This window comes from Neophocaena asiaeorientalis, unplaced genomic scaffold (assembly GCF_003031525.2).
Source record: "Neophocaena asiaeorientalis asiaeorientalis breed wild unplaced genomic scaffold, Neophocaena_asiaeorientalis_V1.1 scaffold14, whole genome shotgun sequence".
NCBI classification, from domain to species: domain Eukaryota; kingdom Metazoa; phylum Chordata; class Mammalia; order Artiodactyla; family Phocoenidae; genus Neophocaena; species Neophocaena asiaeorientalis.
In genome coordinates this window covers 1,444,408-1,465,866 of record NW_020175192.1, presented here as the reverse complement: position 1 = coordinate 1,465,866, position 21,459 = coordinate 1,444,408, and the positions used below count along the sequence as shown (strand labels likewise).

The 21,459-nt window shown below is 41.7% G+C and overlaps 2 protein-coding genes across 8 annotated transcripts in view; both read left to right on the top strand.

The window, feature by feature from the left end:
* Positions 1-10,993, top strand: part of FNTA (farnesyltransferase, CAAX box, subunit alpha) — a 31,195-nt gene extending 20,202 nt beyond the window's left edge. For both annotated transcript variants that reach the window (XM_024765129.1, XM_024765128.1), the window contains 5 exons: positions 5,252-5,378; positions 6,998-7,146; positions 8,924-8,986; positions 9,908-10,079; positions 10,358-10,993. In XM_024765129.1, the coding sequence (XP_024620897.1) occupies positions 5,252-5,378; positions 6,998-7,146; positions 8,924-8,986; positions 9,908-10,079; positions 10,358-10,480 (634 nt within the window). In that variant the 3' untranslated portion in view covers positions 10,481-10,993. The remainder of the gene's footprint in view (positions 1-5,251; positions 5,379-6,997; positions 7,147-8,923; positions 8,987-9,907; positions 10,080-10,357) is intronic.
* Positions 10,994-17,033: 6,040 nt separating this feature from the next.
* POMK (protein O-mannose kinase) overlaps positions 17,034-21,459 on the top strand; it is a 20,809-nt gene continuing 16,383 nt past the window's right edge. The window contains exons 1-3 of one of the 6 annotated variants that reach the window (XM_024765038.1): positions 17,187-17,232; positions 19,285-19,378; positions 20,212-20,366. Coding sequence is in view for 1 of the 6 variants with exons in the window: in XM_024765037.1 (XP_024620805.1) it covers positions 17,336-17,359 (24 nt within the window). In the remaining 5 variants the exon portion in view is untranslated. Of the gene's footprint in view, positions 17,233-17,257; positions 17,360-19,284; positions 19,379-20,107; positions 20,367-21,459 lie in introns of those variants that run through there. The other 5 variants (XM_024765039.1, XM_024765041.1, XM_024765043.1 and 2 more) reach the window with 5 other exon arrangements.

Below are 21,459 nucleotides of genomic sequence, written 5' to 3'. Positions count from 1 at the left end.
ACTTTATGTTTAGTGCTTGAAGTGGTGCTTGACCCATAGTTAACACTCAAATGTTTGCTGCCGTAATTATTTCAGACTTCGACATTAGCACGTAATAGTACTAGAGTCAGGAAAAAATTTGAGTGAAAAATCTGAAAAAATGTTTCTATTCAGTGTGTTATAAAATGACTCTCTGGTATTTCATCTTTTATTCATTTGTTTATTAAAAATTTCTTATTGATGTTGGGGGTACAAAAATGAATGCGACACCATCTAAAAGGGAAAGCAAATAATAAAACCAGCTATTTTACAGAGCAGTGTGAAAAATATAATGTTAGGGTTTTTTACAGTGTGTATTTGTTCTAAAAATTAAGCCCCTAACTTAGCTTAGACAAGAGGATGGGGGAGCAGGACACAGTGGGGGAAAAGAGAAGTTAGGGAACAGGAGGACAGAGAACAAATAGGGAAGAAAGAAAGAGTCCGGACAGTACCCAGCATTTAGTGAGCCCCCCATGAATGGTAGCAACTGTGGTGATGGAGGTGGCGGTCGAGGAAGAGGAGGTGGAGGAGGTGGCGTTGCCGTGGTCATGGTGAAGGAGAAGCAGCAGCGTGGTGACCGTCAAGAGCTGTCTCCACTTCTGTGCCACTGACTGCCTGCTCTTCATGCAGGGCTTGCCTCCACTGGATGTTTTTCCAGGGTAATGACTGGCACACACACCCTGTCTTTATGCCTGAGATTTAAGGATGATTTCTGAGAAGAAAGACTGCTGAGGCAAAGAGAATATTCCGGGGAGAAGAGGCGTGAAAGAGCTTGGTGCACTCTGGGAACTGCATGTAATTCCATGTGATTAGAGTACATTTGGGGGCCCTAGGACGAGATCATAAAGGGCCTTATGAACGTTGGTAAGGGTTTGGGGATTGATCTTAGCTGCAGTGGAGACCTGACAAATTTTAATTAAGGAAGTAGTATGATTAGATTTGTGTCTCAGGAGCTTTACCCTGACAGCAGGGTGGAGGATAGCGGAACAGGCTCACAGTTCTGGTGGGCCATTGGCAGTGTGGGAGCCAGGGGAGAGAGTGGTAGGGTATGGGAGAGAGAAGGGTAGATGTGAGAGAGGTTTTGGAGGCAGAAGCAACAGGCTTTAAAGTTAAACTTACCAGGGGAGTGACAGAGAAGAATGATGTCTATATTTTTGGCTTGACCATTGGGTGAATGGTGGTGCTGACCACTTGGGGAATTTTGGGAAACAAAGCAGCACATTTTTGCGAAAGGAGGGTAGATTCAGTACTAGAAAAGTAGAACTTGATGTGCTTATGGAAAACCTGTGTAAAGTTGTCCAGTTGTCCAGTAAGTGACTGAAAAATGCTTCTCTGGAGTGGCAGTCACAGCTCTGGATGACGATGCTCAGGGAGAATTAGAGAAGGTTGGGGACAGAACACTGGTGAGCATCAGTGTCAGAGAGGCAGAGAGGTGGTCCAGGACGACTGAGGAAGGAAACCAGAAGCTAGTGTCCTCACAGAAACCAAGAGAAGGGAGAGTTTCAAGAAGAAAGGGGTGGATGGCAGTATCAGCTACTGCTGAGAGGTCGAGGAGAGCAAGGGCTAGAGATGACCCGTGGGATTGGTAAGTTAGGCGGTTGCCAGTGACTGGTCTTGGCACGAGCGGTCCTCCCACCAGGGGCGGGGCAGGGCAGGGAGGGGCGGGGCAGGGTTGGGAAGAGGAATTGAGCCACGGAGCAGTGCTTGAATCGCTGTTGAGAGAGTAGACGGAGCAAGCAGCTAGTCAGGGCTGTGTCTTTGGGTTTTGTTTTTCCAAAGTGGCAAAGGCTTCATGGTGTGGGGAGAGTTACTAGAAAGAGAGAAGGTGAGAATTCTGGAGAAAAGGGGGATAGAGCAAGGGCTTGCTTGGAGTTGGGAAGAGATCCAACACATAGGTTAGCCTTAGGAGAAGGAACAGCTCCCCAGCTGTGGACACATGCGGAGAGTGAACTGCTCTCTGGCCCAGTTGGCTAATAATAATCTGCATGATCAAATGCGGTCGTTAAGGAGTACAAACCATAAGTAGATGCTTAATCTTCAAAGAATTAGAACATAATAGATCTGACAGTGAGTAACTGAACATTTGGCAAAGCATGGAAGTGCTAGCTGTTGTGGATTTCCATTTGTAGAATTTTAAACAACTTTACCTGTGTAGCTTCTTTCTTTGTAAGTGCATGATGGTTGCATTCCTGAGAAATTGCCTTATGAAAGAGCTGTTTTATTGACAAAAGTGATTAGCTAGAGAGTTTCAGTCCCTCATTTAAAAGGCATTGACCCTTCGGAATTAAGGTGCTTTTATATAAATATTTGGAGGTTATAGCTCCAGAAGGGAGTTCCCTGGTGGTCTAGCGGTTAGGATTCAGAGCTTCCACTGCCGTGGCCCAGGTTCAGTACCTGGTCGGGGAACTGAGATCCCACAAGCTGTGTGTTGCGGCCAAAAAAAAATCCAGAAAAGTACTTGAAGAGATATATAAACTATGTACCATTTTATCTTAAAAGAAAAAAAAAATCCAGACATCACAAGCATTCTCAGCATTGATTACATCTAGTTTTTGCTGAAGAGAAGTAGCTTCTTTTTCTGGACACTGCAGATACTGTCATTAACACGTTGTCACCTATCGTTATGAAAAACAAAATACAAGACACCCAGAGCGGGCTTCCCTGGTGGCCCAGTGGATAAGAATCCACCTGCCAATACAGAAGACACAGGTTCGAGCCCTGGTCCGGGAAGATCCCACATGCCACAGAGCAGCTAAGCCCGTGCACCACAGCTACTGAGCCTGCGCTCTAGAGCCTGTATGCCACAACTACTGAGCCCACGTGCTGCAACTACTGAAGCCCACATGCCTAGAGCCTGTGCTCCGCAACAAGAGAAGCCACCGCAATGAGAAGCCCATGCACTGGAACGAAGAGTAGACCCCGCTCGCCGCACCTAGAGAAAGCCCGTGTGCAGCAATGAAGACCCAACACAACCAAAAATAAATAAAATTTTAAAAATTTAAAAAGAAACCCAGAGCAGCTGCTGTTGGAAACCTAGCAGTTTTTAATTACGGTACATTTTAAATTGCCCACTCCACTAGTTGCTATCATAACTAGTATAGTACAAGTAATGCAAATCCTGTATGCCATGTCACTTTTTTATTAAATTCACTATGAAAACTTATGCTGTAAGATCAAACCCCTGTATTTAATTAATACTCTTTAAATCATAGAACATCAGAGAGAGCTTCTTAGTATTTTTTTCTGAGAAGTCATTTTGACACACTGGAGGACCTAATTCTTAAGTTTTTCCTGGTCTAGCGGTTAGGATTCAGAGCTTCCACTGCCGTGGCCCAGGTTCAGTACCTGGTCGGGGAACTGAGATCCCACAAGCTGTGTGTTGCGGCCAAAAAAAAATCCAGAAAAGTACTTGAAGAGATATATAAACTATGTACCATTTTATCTTAAAAGAAAAAAAAAATCCAGACATCACAAGCATTCTCAGCATTGATTACATCTAGTTTTTGCTGAAGAGAAGTAGCTTCTTTTTCTGGACACTGCAGATACTGTCATTAACACGTTGTCACCTATCGTTATGAAAAACAAAATACAAGACACCCAGAGCGGGCTTCCCTGGTGGCCCAGTGGATAAGAATCCACCTGCCAATACAGAAGACACAGGTTCGAGCCCTGGTCCGGGAAGATCCCACATGCCACAGAGCAGCTAAGCCCGTGCACCACAGCTACTGAGCCTGCGCTCTAGAGCCTGTATGCCACAACTACTGAGCCCACGTGCTGCAACTACTGAAGCCCACATGCCTAGAGCCTGTGCTCCGCAACAAGAGAAGCCACCGCAATGAGAAGCCCATGCACTGGAACGAAGAGTAGACCCCGCTCGCCGCACCTAGAGAAAGCCCGTGTGCAGCAATGAAGACCCAACACAACCAAAAATAAATAAAATTTTAAAAATTTAAAAAGAAACCCAGAGCAGCTGCTGTTGGAAACCTAGCAGTTTTTAATTACGGTACATTTTAAATTGCCCACTCCACTAGTTGCTATCATAACTAGTATAGTACAAGTAATGCAAATCCTGTATGCCATGTCACTTTTTTATTAAATTCACTATGAAAACTTATGCTGTAAGATCAAACCCCTGTATTTAATTAATACTCTTTAAATCATAGAACATCAGAGAGAGCTTCTTAGTATTTTTTTCTGAGAAGTCATTTTGACACACTGGAGGACCTAATTCTTAAGTTTTTCCTGAATTATAGAATTTACCAGTAACCTGGAAAAATAAATTATTACTGTGCTCACTGACTTGGAAGACTTCTTAAATTATTTGGAAAGCTTTCCCTCTAGGATCTTCCTCTTGGTAGTTTCTTGCCTTCTTAATATTCTCTAAGATGAATTTTTAAGTTTTCCATGCATGTAGAATAGGTCACCCATTAAGCATTAAATCTTTCCCCTTTCCCCCATCATCCCTACTCACTTTTAGTATAATGAGTACTAATGGGTTTTTTTAAAAAACAGCTTCACTGAGATACAATTCACATATCATACTATTTACCCATTTAAGGGGTATATATGTGCAGCCATCACCACAGTGAATTTTAGAACATTTTCACTAATAGATTTTTATAAATATTTCAGCTAAAGAAAATTATAAAAATAGAACCCAGTAGATAACTCTTAGAAGTATTTTCCTGGTACAGAAACTCCTCTTTTGACAGACTTGCAACTTGTCATAGCTACTAGCCAGAGAAGAAGTGAATTCCATTCTGCCCACAAACTGGTGGAATAAGAAGTTGCTTGAATGGTGGCACTTAGGACTTAAGGAAAACTGACAGCATGTTGATAACCAGAGGGGCTTCCATACTTGATAAAATAGTATCACATTTCCCATAATCTCATTGTGACATCTGGGCATGTTGAAAAATTCTTTCACACAGTATTGTGGTTGTCAAGAGATTACTGTACTTTCAGATTTAGCTTGAGATAAACCTTCTTTAAGCTCTTATTATCTGGTTTCATTTTACGTGCAAATCACTGTTTTATGTTTCTCAGCTGTTACTTAGTGTTCTGAAATTTTTTCTCATAGTGTTTATTCTGTAGTACCTTTTCTTTCTAGTAGAGTCTTGAGAATTAGAGATAAATTGCTGTTTCTTGAGTGTCCCTCCACATCACCTAACACATGCAGCGGATACTTTCGTTTTGGGGTAAATTAACACGAAACTTCTTCTCTCGACTTTAGGCATCATAGACGAGTGCTAGTGGAATGGCTGAGAGACCCATCTCAGGAGCTTGAGTTTATTGCTGATATTCTTAATCAGGATGCAAAGAATTATCATGCCTGGCAACATCGACAATGGGTTATTCAGGTATTGCCTTTCTTGTGTTTTACAGATTTTTATTTTTTAACTGAATTAAATAATTTAATTACTATTAAATTGTAGTATACTTAAACACACATGTAGATCATTACAAACAATATATAATGATTAAGAATTATTCAGATACTTAATTAAACCTGACATCCTTCATGTTGGTTAACCTTTATAATCTCTTTGGATATGTTGGTGAGTAACTTCACATTAAAGAATAATAATAGTGACTTTTTAAATACTTTTTGGATTGAACTTGTGTCATGTATTTGCTAGCAAATTGAATAGAAAAAGTAGTTGTAAATTTTTTATACAGCTGTGTTATTTTAATTAACAAGGACATATTACATATTAAGGTTTTGCATGCTTAAACTTTGAAATACGATTTTACAGTAACTGTTGTATATTTTATTTCTGCCCACTTGTTAAAATGTTATGCTAAGTCCCGAATAGAAGAAAACAGTTATGGGACTTCCCTGGCAGTCCACTGGTTAAGATTTCGCCTTACAATGCAGGGGGTGCAAGTTCAATCCTGTTCAGGGAGCTAAGATCCCCCATACCTTGGGGCCAAAAATCAAAACATAAAACAGAAGCAATATTGTAACAAATTCAATGACGACTTTTAAAAATTGGTCCACATCAAAAAAATCTTTAAAACAAAAAGAAAAAATAGTTATAACTCCCACTCTGGGCATTTTTATGTATTCCAGCAAACAATTGTAGTGTTGTGTCCAGTGAATTTTTTCCAGGGATTGCTACTTTCTGCACTGTTCATTATACCAAGAGTATTTCACCAAAAAATTTATTGCTTAAAAATTTAAACTTTTCCAAATTTGATTAAAGGAATATATTTTCTAAAGACATTTAGTATTTTTATTTTTTTATGAAATTCTAGTTTTTTGCTGGTATCAAATAAGCAATGTATCTCCATTAGCTTTTTCATAGTTAACCTCCCCAACTTTTCTGGCATTTGTACGTTTTGACCTTTTACTCCTTTTCCAAATTGTCTTTGTTGGTTTTCTCCATAATTTTTTAAATTAAAACAGCTTTGTAATGTAAAAATTTATATCTAAATCCAATTGTATATTTATCTAATGTATTTTAGCATTTTTGAATACTTCCCTTTTACTTAATATATGTACTAATGTCACATCACATCAAATTAATATACAGTAGTACAGTTAATCATTGTCTTATTACTGAGTTTGGTTTTTTTCTTCCACATTTTTACCGTAAACAATGCATAAGCATTTAGTTAGATATACTTTCTTTTTTTTTTCTTTTGATTTAATTCTTTAGAGTAGTTCTCGGGTCAAAGTTAAAACATGCTGCTTGGTATCTAAATTGTTTTCCACAAGATGCTCCTGAATGACAGCCACTCTGGGTGTTCACTCTCACTTCCTCATTTTTCCTTCCTCATCGCCAATCCTCTGTCTTCGATGACTTTTCTTGCCCCGCCATTTCCTTGACCTTCAGCATCCCTCTCCAAATATGTGATGGGTCCATGTCTTCAGTTCTACCTGCTTAGCTTTGCTGAAGTTTTATTTATTTATTTTTGTTGTTAATAAATGATAGGACATTTCTAATTGGATGTTTTATTTTGTATTTTCTTTTAGGAATTTAAACTTTGGGATAATGAGCTGCATTATGTAGACCAACTTCTCAAAGAGGATGTGAGAAATAACTCTGTCTGGAACCAAAGATACTTCGTAATTTCTAACACCATGGGCTACAATGATCGTGCTGTATTGGAGAGAGAAGTCCAGTTAGTAATCTTCGCTTGTTCACTCATTGAAAGAATATTTGTGTGCCTACCATGTCTCATGTTACTACTGAGATACAGGGCATAAAGGCGTTGGGATACAGCAAAGATCAAGATTGCCCCAATCCTACCCTCATGGAAGTAATAGGACAGAATACTTAGGTGAAACCTATAATGATAAATTTACAAATAATATAGTGTATAGCAGCGGTCCCCAAGCTTTTTGGCACCAGGGACTGGTTTCGTGGAAGACAGTTCTTTCATGGACCGGGGATGGGGGTGGGGCCGTGGCGGGAATGGTTCAGGTGGTAATGTGAGCGATGGGGAGTGGTCCACGGCCTGGGGGTTGGGGGCCCCTGGTGTATAGTAAACCTTTACTTTGTAGTGGCTTAAGTTTCTTAAAATATTGTTGCTACTGTAGATTGAGAAGAACTCAGATTTCATGGTGTCTAGGAAGCTTTATTTTAAAACTATCTCATTAAATTTTAGATAACAGTCCCCAGATGCCATGTTACTCTAGTGCAGGGTTTGGGCCAATGAGTCTTTGTTGTCCTGTGCATTACAGGGTGTGTGGCTCCATTCTCAGCCTTTATGCCCTATACCTCAGTAGTAAACCCCACCCCAGCCCAAATCACCCCCAGTTGAAAACTGCTCTAGCATAAAAGATGCTGTTATAAGATCTAGAAATTTCTGAATTGGCATGAATTTCTATATTCTATCCATAAACCTCTTTTCTGACTTTGTCTAATTTGTCTCAGTGTCTTGTTTGAAATTTGAATATGTTTGTTATCTTTATAGCCTGATGAGATCATAGTCATATTTTAATTATAAAAGTTGTTTCAACAGCTCCTAGGAAGAGCTGATTTCATGGTACATCTGCCTCTCATCTCCCTTGCCCTTACTTCTGCTTGGATCAGGGCAGTTGACTCTAATTTTATCTGTTCTATATATAGGGTTCTGGTGATTTAAATTTTAAAAAAGCACACATACACAGTCTGCAATCTAGTGTCCTATATTAACTCTCTTCTCCAGGCTTCTTTCTTTATAATTTTCATAATGCTGAATGAGTTTATTATTACTTTCTGTGAAAAAAAATGCTGTTAAAACAGCACTGCAACAAAACTAAGATTACTAAACTTTAGTCAGTCACTAATTTGAGCAAGTATATAGTGAAGCAAAGTTCTGTAACTCCCTTGGAATATTTTGTAACTGGATCTAAATTACAATTAATCTGGTTAAGGGGAAGAGAAAAGTAGGGAGCGTCCATTTGGAATGGAATCACATCATAGTTTGCAGGTACTCTTGTTTCGGAATATAAGAAATATGCTGTTGGTTTCTTATTTTTATTCTTTGTCTATATAATCTCCATGCTTGTCTATTTTTTATTATAGCTTCCAAGATTATTTAGTTCTCCTTTTTCAATGAGTAATGATTTTTCTGGCATAAGTAGATCTTAGACATTTTCCCCAAGATTGCTTCAGCGAAAAAAGGACAGTCTCCTTGTTGTAGTTGACATTTCCCTCAGAGGGCAGTCTCCAACATTAACTTCTTTTCCATTTGTGAACTGAGCCTTCGTATTACTTTGTAAATAAGAATTGACCATTGCAGCCACGAGGGAGTCTCTAATTCAGATATAACCTAGGGAGGTACCAAGTCCACCAGCAGAGATAAGTGAAAGCTCATGTCCAGGCTGTGCCACCACCATAGGAAGACTGTTTCTCATTATTGCACTGCTCTTGCAGAGTTATACACATGTTTATTTGTGGTCTTTTTCTTACAGGTACACTCTGGAAATGATCAAACTAGTACCACATAATGAAAGTGCTTGGAACTATTTGAAAGGTTAAGAGGTTGTTTTTGCTTTTTTTTTTTTTTTTTTAACCTGCTAACATGAGTCATCGTGGAATATGTTCCATAATCAGATTCCAAAAGGACACTAAAGAATTTTCCATTTTTCTGGATCTAAGAGCAGAAGTGTAATAGCGTTATGATAACACCTAAGAACAGTACCTTCTACCCTTTCCTTAACCTCCCAGGCACATACCAGCACAGTTTTTAGAATAGTCCATGAGTAGACAGTGACACAATTTTAACTACATTTATGAATCCTGGGGTCTTTATGTCACAGAACGGAATACACACACCAGTTTCTGTTCAGCTCAGGATCACGGGAAGACAAGACAAATCACTTAGAAACAGATTGCACAGACACATAGCCACCCTTTCTGTTGTCATTTCCGGAGATCTCTGTTACAAGTCTCACTCCTTAAATCAGCAAGGTTTCTCTTGCCACTGACATCACCCGGCTCCTTGTCAAACTTAAGGGTCTCCAAGGAAACAGGCCCAAAATGCACAAAGCATGGAGCTCAGTCACATTTGGACATCTGTCAGAGGTTGGGGCCTATAATATCTGGAGAGCTAAAGGGATGAATAACCATCTCAAGACACAGAAATGTCTCTCCTGTTTTTTTCCTTCACTTTTAATTTTAAGAAAATGGAGTTTTTTTCCTTTAATTTTGTATGTTGCAGTTTGACTTACAAATGATTATTTTTAAACTTCATTATTCTTTTTAGCTAATTTTACCCAGCTCTTAATTATGTATGATAAAGCTCACATTTAATTTAAAAATTTCATTTCATTTCAACCTCATTCAAAATGTTTCCTTTTCTTGCTTATATTACAGGGGTCATTTTCTCTTGATCTTTCTACTATTTTTGTTCTTCCTTCTAAAAATTGGGAATAACTTTTTTTTTTTTTTTTTAGGATTTTGCAGGATCGTGGTCTTTCCAAGTATCCCAACCTGTTAAATCAATTACTTGATTTACAACCAAGTCACAGTTCCCCCTACCTAATTGCCTTTCTCGTGGACATCTATGAAGACATGCTAGAAAACCAATGTGACAACAAGGAGGACATTCTTAATAAAGCATTAGAGGTAAGCTGGCAGGACTCAGCGATTTCTTCTTGGAGTCTCAAAGCTGGGTCTGCCCAGCGACACGATTCATGCCCCTTTCAACACAGCCACTCAGAATTCCGTGCAGGGCTATTCTGCTGTTTAGGGTGACACCCATATCACTAGTGCACATAGTATGTGACTCTAGTGGTGTATCTCATTTGATCACGACCTGAATGAAACTGTACTAGTCCAAATGCATTTGCCCTAGGGATTGAATTACACATTTCCTTTAATGAATTTTTGTTGTTCATTTTCAGTTATGTGAAATCCTAGCTAAAGAAAAGGACACTATAAGAAAGGAATATTGGAGATATATTGGAAGATCCCTACAAAGCAAACACAGCACAGAAAGTGACCCATCTACAAATGTACAGCAATAACACCATCTAGAAGAACTTGATGGGATGCTTTTATTTTTCTAAGAGACTCTAACGCAGGAGTTAAAAACCAGAGCGATCATCCCCTTTGCCTGTGGTGTGAAACGTACATTACACGGGCACTGCTTTTTAACATGAACCCAGTGTGATGCTCCTGGGGTGCTAATGCTGTTCAGACTGGTTCTTAGTGATTTGATTCTTGTTAAGCAGAGTGATTCAGGGGAGGGAGGAGAAACAGGAAGTCCCCAGAGGAACTTGGTAGCCTTTCAGCATTCACTGTAACCCCTTAGCAGCAACTGCCCTAAACGGTGTATGTGTCAGGATTTGCAGCGTTAATGTTTGCAGGCAACGCATATGTGAAGGATGTGAGTCACTTACATTTCAGTTCAGAAAGCAGGGAGTGCAGTTGTTACATTAGAGCTGCTCTGCCACACTCACAGTATCTTGCTATCACTGTAACCAACTAATGCCAAAAGAATGGTTTTGTAATAAAATTATAGCTGTATCCTAAAACAATTGCCATAGTGGTTTGACTTTTTTTTTTTTTTTTGCGGTACATGGGCCTCTCACTGCTGTGGCCTCTCCCGTTGCGGACCACAGGCTCCGGACGCGCAGGCTTAGCGGCCATGGCTCACGGGCCCAGCCGCTCCGCGGCATGTGGTATCTTCCCGGACCGGGGCACGAACCCGTGTCCCCTGCATTGGCAGGCGGACTCCCAACCACTGCGCCACCAGGGAAGCCCCTGACTTTTTAAATAGCATTTAACTATATACAGGGGACATTGTCTCGGCTTAGAAAAGCAATTGAGGAAGGATATATTGCTATAAAACTGAAGAAACCAGAAACATGACTATGTTAAAGGAAATGTAATTAAAATGTGAAGTGGTCAGTTCTTGACTACAAGCAACAAAATTCACTCAAGGTGGTTTAAAACTCACAGGGTTTATTGAGGTATATAGGTAGCTCACAGAATAATTACCCGATCTTCCGAAATATGTCCCAAAACCCCACTGCAGAACTGGAGCATCACATTGCTGTTGCCTGTGCTGGGATCAGGAACTGCTGAGTGAGGCTGCCAGCTCCATGTCCACCTCCACCACCTTCCACGCAGGCTCACCTGCTTCCCTTCCCACAGGACGTGGCTCCAAAGTAAAGGCTCACTTTAGTGCATCTGATTGGAAAGAACCTGAAGGACCTCGAACAACCTTAACTGCAAAAAGGAATCTGGGAAATGTAGTTTATAGCTTTCCAGCCTCCACGCTTCAGGAAGCCTTGCTAGAAAGGAGTTGAAGGTTGAACAAGCGAGTTTCTGTGTACCTGCACGTAATTAAATCTCACCTTATCAATAAAGAATTTTTGTTCACTGTTCAAAGCACCAGACTATAACTAAAGAAATTATGTAGAGTAGAACAGGGAATTCCCTGTCAGTCCAGTGGTTAGGACTCAGCCCTTTCACTCAGGGGCCTGCGTTCAATCCCTGATCAGGGAAGTAAGATCCTGCAAGCTGCGTGGTGCAGCAAAAAACCCAAAAAAATAACAGTTATCTCAAGAATTCAGAAAATAACGATATATTTTTTAAAATATTTATTTATTTGGCTGCACTGCATCTTAACTGCAGCATGTGGGACCTTTAGTTGCAGCGTGTGGGATCCTCAGCTGCAGCACGCGGACTCTTAGTCATGGCATGCGGGATATAGTTTCCTGACCAGGGATCGAACACGGGCCTTCTGAATTAGGAGCACCGAGTCTTAGCCACTGGACCACCAGGGAATTCCCACAATATTGTTTTTAAACAAACTTTTTTTTTTGTGGCCATGCTGCGCAGTTTGTGGGAACTCCCAATAACAGTATTTTAATAATTCCTGGAGAAACTACCATATGACCCAGCAATCCCACTCCTAGGCATATATCCAGAGAAAATCATAATTCAAAAAGACACGTGCACCCCAGTGTTCACTGCAGCACTATTTACAATAGCCAAGACATGGAAGCAACTTAAATGTCCACCAACAGGAATGGATAAAGAAGATGTGGAACATATATACAATGGAATATTACTCAGCCATAAAAAGGAACGAAATAGTGCCATTTGCAGAGATGTGGATGGACCTAGAGACTGTCATACAGAGTGAAGTAAGTCAGAAAAATATCGTATAATATCACTTATATGTGGAATCTAGAAAAATGGTACAGATGAACTTATTTGCAAAGCAGAAATAGACACACAGATGTAGAGAACAAACATGGATACCAAGGGGGAATGGGTGGGGTGGGATGAATTGCGAGTTGGGATTGACATATATACACTACTATGTATAAAATAGGTAACTAATGAGAACCTGCTATATAGCAGAGGGAACTACTCAGTGCTCTGTGGTGACCTAAAAGGGAAGGAAATCTAAAAAGGAGGGGATATATGTATATGTATAACTGATTCACTTTGCTGTACAGCAGAAACTAACACAACATTGTAAAGCAACTGTACTCCAATAAATTAAAAAAAACACTAATTAAAAGGAAGACCGGTCTGATTAAAAACAAACAAAAAGAACCAAAATAACTAGGATAATGGTGGAAAAAAAATTCCTGGAGAAAGTATACTTTGTGGGTATTTAACATTTTACATGTCAGTTTTTGTTTTTAGACTCCAAAAATCTCTGAATTTATATTTGAAATTTTCATAAAGTGTCATCCCTATGTAGACAATTTCAAAGGTGTCATGAAAAAAAATTGTACAGAAAAGTTTTCATAAGATGGCATTTACTCTCAGAAACTACCTTGTCAGTGTACCCAAATTGATTAGATTCAGGGCTGCTGACTCGACAAAGCTCGTAAGAGACTTTAATAAAAAGCATAATGGCAGTTTACTAATTTACACTGAGAAATGTAACAGGCAGACCAAGCAATTGCAGCAGCCTAGCCACTTAGCATTTTCTGCCTGAAGTTTAACTAGGTGGCAATTCATTTATCAAAAGGTTGCTTAGTGAGTATGGAATCAGGTGAGGAGGCCCCATGGTTCAAGTGTATAATGACTTATTTTGATGATCCTAATGAGGGTCATCTCCTGATGGGCAGCTGAATACAGAGACCTGGCAGTGCACTTTTCTCATTGGACTAACAATTAAAATGTGGTCTGTGGAGGGGCTGTTAGCTCAAAATCATTTATCCAATGATACTTTCACTGTGTTGCTATCTGCACTGCTGGCGCATAAACAGTGGGTCAAACTGCTGGTGCCTTAGCACAAGTCAAGGCAGTGGTACTGAGTACTCATTGTTTTCTTCACTGCCATGCATTCACTGAACAATGTACTTGATGAATCAGTAATTATATATTTTAGTCACAGTACTCACGGTCTTTTCAGTATTTTGTGTGACTGAATGGAAGTATGCCTAAACTTTTTGCTTGTCTTGAAGAAAAGCATTTGTGCAGTTGTGTAAGTTGTGGCCCAAACAGGCCACTCTTCTTGGAATGCCATTTGTACTTGAACAACTGAGTGTTTATTGCCAATCATAAAATTTGAGCTTTTGAGGGAAACTTTTAATCTACCATAGTCAGCTTGACAGCCTCCCGCTACCTTCTGATGAAATCAAAGTGATGATATTAATGAATTATTAATGAATTATTAATTATTGAATCAATAATGAATAGTTAAATGTATCCACAATTCGTGGATCCGTATAGCTCAATGGACCAATATTTTCCAAATGACCCATCTATGATATTATCATGAATGCATAAACAATCCATTCACATTACCAGATGTAACAGAACACAAAAAGTACATTGATAGAGTTGCAGATTCCACACTGCAACTAACCTTTGAGAAACCACCACTTGTCGAATTTTGGTGTAGTATTGGAGAATATCCACAACTTCTTAAAAGACTCCTAAAATACTCCCTTTCTGACTATATATCTGTGTGTATGAGTGGATTTTCTTCATGTACTTCAACCAAAAACACCATATTCCAACAGATTGAATATAGAAGCAGATAGGAGAATCTGGAAATCTTCTATTAAGTCAGACGAAAGAGATTTGCAAAAATGTAAAACTGCCATTTTCCTGGTTGGTTTTTTGGAAAATATAAGTTTCATAAAATGTTATTTTTGTTAACATGTAATGGGTTTATTGCTTTATTAATGAATTAAAATTTTTAAATCTCAAATATAGCAAATAGCACTAGCTTGGACCCACATAAAGGAAATCTGGAGCTAGAGGAGAGAGTAAGATCTCTGCCTTCAGGGATCCCAATTTTGAGAGAGACCAACAGTATGCTACACCTCTCAGTACCCTGAAAATGTTTATTAGCTTGTTGAAGAAGTACTATTTGGGAACACAGAAGCAGGAGGGATTATCTTCCTGATGGAGTCAGGAAGGGTTCACAAAGGAGGACAAATTTCATTAATTACATCCTTTAGTGAGGCCTTCAACTCAATTTTTTAATTGGTTATATCCCAAATATTAACTTAGTAAGAGAGTCCAAAAGTTTTCCCTCTGGAAGTTATGTTATAAAAAGCAATGTTTTTCAAAAAAAAAAAAAGGCAATGTTTTTCAAATTGGGTTGTAACCCATTAATGGGCAAGTCAGTGTGTATCGACAAGCTTTAAAAACAAAAAAGTATATATAATAGAACTTTCAACTTCACTGAATTCTCTCACATTTTATTTCTTTCCTTCTACTTGACTTGGTCCACTCTAGCTTTTTTGCCTAGCAATTATTGTGATATAATCGACAAGTAACACTGTGTAAGCTTAAGACATACAGTATGATGATTTGATACATATTGTGAAATGACTACCACGTTAAGATTAGTGACCAGATCCTTCACCTCACACTTGTGTGTGTGATCTCTCTTAGCAAATTTCTAGTATATTCTAATTTTTTAAGGTGGAAGCTTAGATTGATCCAAGCTTAGATGATGATTTTTCCCCAATATAAGCATTTAATGCTATACATTCTATTTTTATTCAGCTCAAAATATTTTCTAATTTCCCTTCTTGAGACATCCTCTTTCAGTCAGGGATTATTTAGAAGTGTATCATTTAATTGCCAAGTGATCAGAGATTTTCCTGTTACTCTCTATTATTATTATTTAGTGGTTACTCTAGGAATTATATAATACGTATTCAACTTTTTACAGCCTATTTATATCAATATTTTATCACTTCAATTGGCATGTAGAAACCTTACCACGGTATAGGTCTCCTCACCCCCACCATTTATGCTATAGCTGTCTTATATATTACCTATACTTACATTGAAAACCCCATCAAATTTTTTGCATTCAACCACCAGACATATTTTAAAGAACTCAAGAATGTAGTCTATTACATTTACCAAGAGATTTACTATTTTTGTTACTTTTCTTTCATTCCTGATGTTCCAAGTTTCCTTCTGGTATAATTTTCCTTTTGCCTGAAGAAATTTCTTTCAGCAGTTCTTTTAGATTAGTTCTGCTGGTTGCAAATTCTGTTTAGTTTTCCTCAGCTGAGAAGGTCTTTATTTCATCTTCATTCCTGAAGGATGTTTTCGCTGGATACAGAATTCTGAGTTTCCAGTTCTTTCAGCACTTGAGAAATGTCACTTCCTGTCATTAGAATGGTCGTTCACATACATGTCATCTCTCTCTGGCTGCTTGCAAAATTTTTGTCTTTAGTAATTTGATTTTGATGTGTCTGGCCATGGATGTCTTTGGATTTACCCTATTTGCTCAGCTTCTTGAATCGGTAGGTGTCATCAAACTTGGGATATCTTCAGCCATTACTTCTTCAAACATTTTTTCAGCCCTTTCTCTTCTGTGGGATTCTCAATGCAAGAATGTTAGACCTTTTGGTATTGTCCCGAAGGTGCCTTTTGTTCTTTTTTTTCTTTCTTTTTCCTTTTTTTCCCTCTGTTGGTCAGATTAGATCATTTCTATTAATCTGTCTTCAGATTCACTGACTTTTTTTCTCTTGTCATCTCCATTCTACTATTGAACCAATCCAATGAGTTTTTTGTCTTGGTTATTATATTTCTCAGTTCTAGACATGGGCATTGGAAGGGCTGCAGCCTGTGAATTATTGTGAAGCGATGGGGAGTTACCCGAAACCCACTGGTAAGTTTAAACACCAGATGTGGATGGCTGTGGCTCACGACAGGAACTGAAGACACAGAGAGATGCTGAGGTGCGTGCGTGTGTTTTGTGCGTTCCTACGCAGCGCGGCTCAGCTGGGTGCATTTTTCCGCATTCACCTAGTGTTTTTCCAGGATGAAGTTACGCATAAACAAACGTGGACGTCTAGCACGGGCACCCCCGGGGGCCTGTAAAAGCACAGAGCGCTGGCCCCAGCCCCGTCTGGGTTGCAGCCCAGAATTCGCACTCCTGACAAGTTCCCTGGAGCCGTGAAGCGTCGGCACCTGGCCTGAGGACCGCCCTTTGGAAGCACGGCCTTGCGCTGAGCGGGAGCTTTCTGCAGCGTCTAGATCGTACAAGTCCTCTCCGCGCCGGCACCCGCGCCCGGCTGCGCGTCCGGACTAAACACGTCACCGCCCTCACGCGCTGGCAGAGAAGCAGCCGCCACAGGAGCCGGCCGGGTGCGCCGGCGCTGCTTCCGGGTGCACTCCGACACTGGCTTTGCGTTCCGGCGACCGACCTCCGGGTGCGCGGCGGCGGGAGGACGACACTAGGGCGCACCCTCGCGCTGGTCCTGCTGGGCGCGCTTCCGGTCACGCAGGCGCAGGAGGCCGCGAGCCAGACCGGGAACCGGGACTGCAGGTAGGGGCGGCGGGCCGGGGGAGGTGCGTCCTGCCCGGCGCCCGAGCTGGACTTGAGCTGACGGACACGCCGCCGGGACAGGCTTCAGCTCCTGCCTCTGTTGATGCCGCGCTGCCACCGCCTCCAGGTCTGGAATCGTCTGCTGCCCCTTTTTAAAAAGCAGGGTTTAGCCGTGTTCTTTGGTGGTCTTGTCTTCTCCACCCTTGCTTGACCTTTACTATAGAACCTTAAGGCTAAGCAGGCATCCGGAATATTTAAAATAATTAATGTACCTGTGCTTTGTTGGCAAAATGGGATTCTAACCAAAATTGTATGGGCGGGGGTGGGGGCACTAATTCATCATTTCTTCTCTGGTTGGTTGTGTAAATTATTCTGTAGCTGGTAAAAACCAATTTTGTTCCATTGCTTTTCTTTCTTTTTAAATTAAGCTGTGAGTGTATAGCAGTGGGAACCACTTTTTTCCTTTGCCAGTTCTTTCTTATTGTCAGAAATCCTTTGTGTCTAAACAGTGCCTGAATTTCTCCTACCCACCTGGACCTTTAATTGTTATTTCTTAATTTGTAGAAGCTTTCAGTGTCGTTTTGCTTATTTCTGGGCGAGAACATTTCCTCAGCCATACAGCCTCTTCCCTAACTCTGGACAACATACTACAGAAATATGCCTTTAAAAGAAAAAGGAGGGGACTTCCCTGGTGGTCCAGTAGTAGAGAATCCTCCTTACAATGCAGGGGATGCGGGTTCGATCCCTGGTCAGGGAACTAAGATCCCACATGCCGCGGGGCAACTAAGCCCGCACACCACAGCTGGAGAGCCTTCTTGCCGCAAAGTGCAAAGCCCACATGCCGTGGAGCCTGGGCACCACAACTAGAAAGACGCCCGCGGCCGCAATGAAAGATCCTGCATGCCACAACTAAGACCCGATGCAGCCAAAAACAAATTAAGTAAATAATAAATCTTTAAAAAAAAAGACCATAAGGTGATAGAGTGGGTGAATGACTTCTTTAAGAAGTGGGTGGGACTTCCCTGATGGCACAGTGGTTAAGAATCTGCCAGCCAACGCAGGGGACACAGGTTCGAGCCCTGGTCCGGGAAGATCCCACATGTCACAGAGTAACTAAGCCCATGTGCCACAACTACTGAGCCCCTGCTCCGCAACAAGGGAAGCCACCACAATGAGAAGCCCAGGCATTGCAACGAAGAGTAGCCCCTGCTCGCCGCAACTAGATAAAGTCCGTGCGCAGCAATGAAAACCCAACACAGCCAAAAATAAGTAAAATGATTTAAAAAAAAAAAAGACCCTATGTAAACCTTCCACATGTACACAGGAAGTGTGTGCAAACCTGAATCACCAGCTGTGGTATAGTCAATCCAAAAGAGCGAAGTAGAGCATCATGTATCTGCTTCGATAAACCTCAAAAACATAATGCTGGGCTTTTAAAAAAGCAAGTCATAAGAGGACTTTGTGTCCTGCATCCCTGATACAGAGGGATTCTACGCCATTTTATCTGAGGGACTTGAGCATCCGCAGATGTTGGTTTTCGCAGGGGGTCCTGGAACCAATCCCCTGCGGTTACTGAGGGACGAACAGTACAACACTGCTTGTATTAATATAAAGTTTGAAAACGTACATGTATTATGTGTTGTTATTTATGGGCACATACTCATGTGGTGAGAATAAAAAGCACGCATGGAAATTATTAAAGTTCAGCTTGCACCCCCACGTCACGTGTGTTAACACAGATGTCTGGGCTCCACTTCAGAGTTTCTGGTGCAGTAGGTGTGGGGCAAGGACTTAAGAACCTGCATTTCTCAGAAGTTCCAGGTGGTGCTGCGGCAGGTACAGGGACCACAGTTTGAGAACTACTGACATACCAACTCGAGGATGGGGACTATTTCTTGGGATGGAGCAGAATAGGACTGCGAGGGGCCCCTGGCTTCAACCATGTTTGTAATAGGTTATTTCTTTAACAAGGGGATGCAGTATTACTTGACAAAGCTGGATGGGTGCTCATGATCTTACGTTTTAACTTTCTTTATGCTTGAAACATTTCAGGAAAGAAAAAAGATCCTAGTCGGTGAGGAAAATGGATTGGAAAAGAGAAAGCAGTGGGAGAGTGCGTAGGAAAGCGTTGCAGAAGCCCAGGAAGGTGATGCTTAGACCAGGGCGGGGGAACGGGGGCGGGGGGATCGGATGTGAGCAGATTTGGGAGCTTTGCACAGACAAGTGACTGTCGGTGGTGACTGGTTGGTCTAGTGGCTCCGGGGAGGGAAGAATCAAGTCACCTGGTTGTGTGCCCATCACAGAGGGGAACCCTGTGGAGTGGGCATGCTGGCGACCGGAGAGACAGAATTCAGGTATGGATGTTGCAGACCTTGAGGGGCCAACTGAGCGAAGTGTAAGAGAAAGAGCCAGGCCACAGAAGAGACTTGAAACAATCGGCGTGTACACAGCCGCCAGAGCCACATGCGGGGACGAGACCGCGTGGACGGCGTGGAATGGAAGGGGGGCCCACGACATCCAGAGGGATGCCGTCACCTAAGCTGGGCTGGCTGGCTGCTCCCCGCCACCCATTCTTGTACGGCCTGTGAGCTGAGGATGCTTTTCACTTTTTTAAATGTTGGGGGAAAAATCAAAAAAACGTGTGGCATGTGAAATTCGAATCTCAGCTTCCATGAACACAGTCTTGTTGGGGCACAGTCATGCTCGCTCACTTGTGTAGCACGGCCTGGCTGCTGCTGACAACGAGATGAAGTAACTGACGGTTACCTGGTCGCTCGGCACCACTGCTTCTCACCCCGCACATCACGGTGCCGTGGCCACTCGATTCCCGCTTCTGGCCCCTAAACCGGAACATTTGCTGTCTGATCCTTTACAGAAAACAGTTCTCTGCTCCCGGACCTCAGGTCTAAGTTGACACACTCTTGGTCACTTTAAATGCTACAGAGGAGAGATGGCCGTGGTTTTGCCCATTTCTTTAAGGTCACCTTCTAAGAATCAGGCGTTGGTGGAAGAAGCTCAAGAGACCGTAAGGCCTGAGTGGTGAACGTCGTCATCATGTCCACAGGAGTCCTGGAAGATGCCTGGAGGGAGAGAGGTGGAGAGAGAGATGTGGGCCCGGAATCTCGGTGAGGAAGGTGAGCAGACAACTCCCTGCAGCACTGCTGGGCGTTGCTGACAGGACTCAGGTGGCGGGTGAGCACACGGCATCGTCTCGAGAAGGGGCTGTTAAATGGGGCTGGAGCAGTCGAGTAGAGCCAGGGTCTCTCGAGCACCTCGTCATGACGGCAGGGATGAGCAAAGCGGCGTGTTCTCTTCTCATTAGGAAGAGTACGCTGGCCCGTAGAAGGGTCCGTCACTTCTAAAATTCCCTGCTCAGCGCAAGAGATCACTCCTGACCCTTCACCTGCAGCCTTGTCACTGGAAGGATACAGTTGTCACTCACTGAGATTGTGAACACTGAAAACAGCAGATTTGAGGGGAAGAGTTGAGTTTGGGAAGTTTTTTTTTTTTTTAAAGGTTTCCCTTTTCTATTTTTTTTTTAAAGGTTTCCCTTTTCTGTTTTTTTTTTAAAGGTTTCCCTTTTCTATTTTTTTTTAAAGGTTTCCTTTTTCTATTTTTTTTTTTTTTTTAGATGTTGGGGGGAGGGGTTTATTAATTTATTTATTTTTGCTGTGTTGGGTCTTGGTTTCTGTGCGAGGGCTTTCTCTAGTTGTGGCAAGCAGGGGCCGCTCTTCATCGCGGTGCGCGGGCCTCTCACTATCGCAGCCTCTCTTGTTGTGGAGCACAGGCTCCAGACGCGCAGGCTCAGTAATTGTGGCTCACGGGCCTAGTTGCTTCGCGGCATGTGGGATCCTCCCAGACCAGGGCTCGAACCCGTATCCCCTGCATTGGCAGGCAGATTCTCAACCACTGCGCCACCAGGGAAGCCCGGGAAGTATTTTTATATTTTAATGTTGAGATTTTATATATACATAAAAATACATACTACGTTTTCTTTATCCATTCCTCTGTCGATCGACGCTTAGGTTGCTTCCACGTCTATTTATATGGTAAATAGGGCTGCAGTCAGCATTGGGGTGCATGTAACTTTTCGAATTAGTGGGGGGTTTTTTTTGCTGGATATATACCCACAAGTGGGATTGCTGGATTATATGGTAGTTCTAATTTTAGTTTTTTGAGGGACCTTCACACTGTTCTCCATAGTGGCTGCACCGACTTACATTCCCA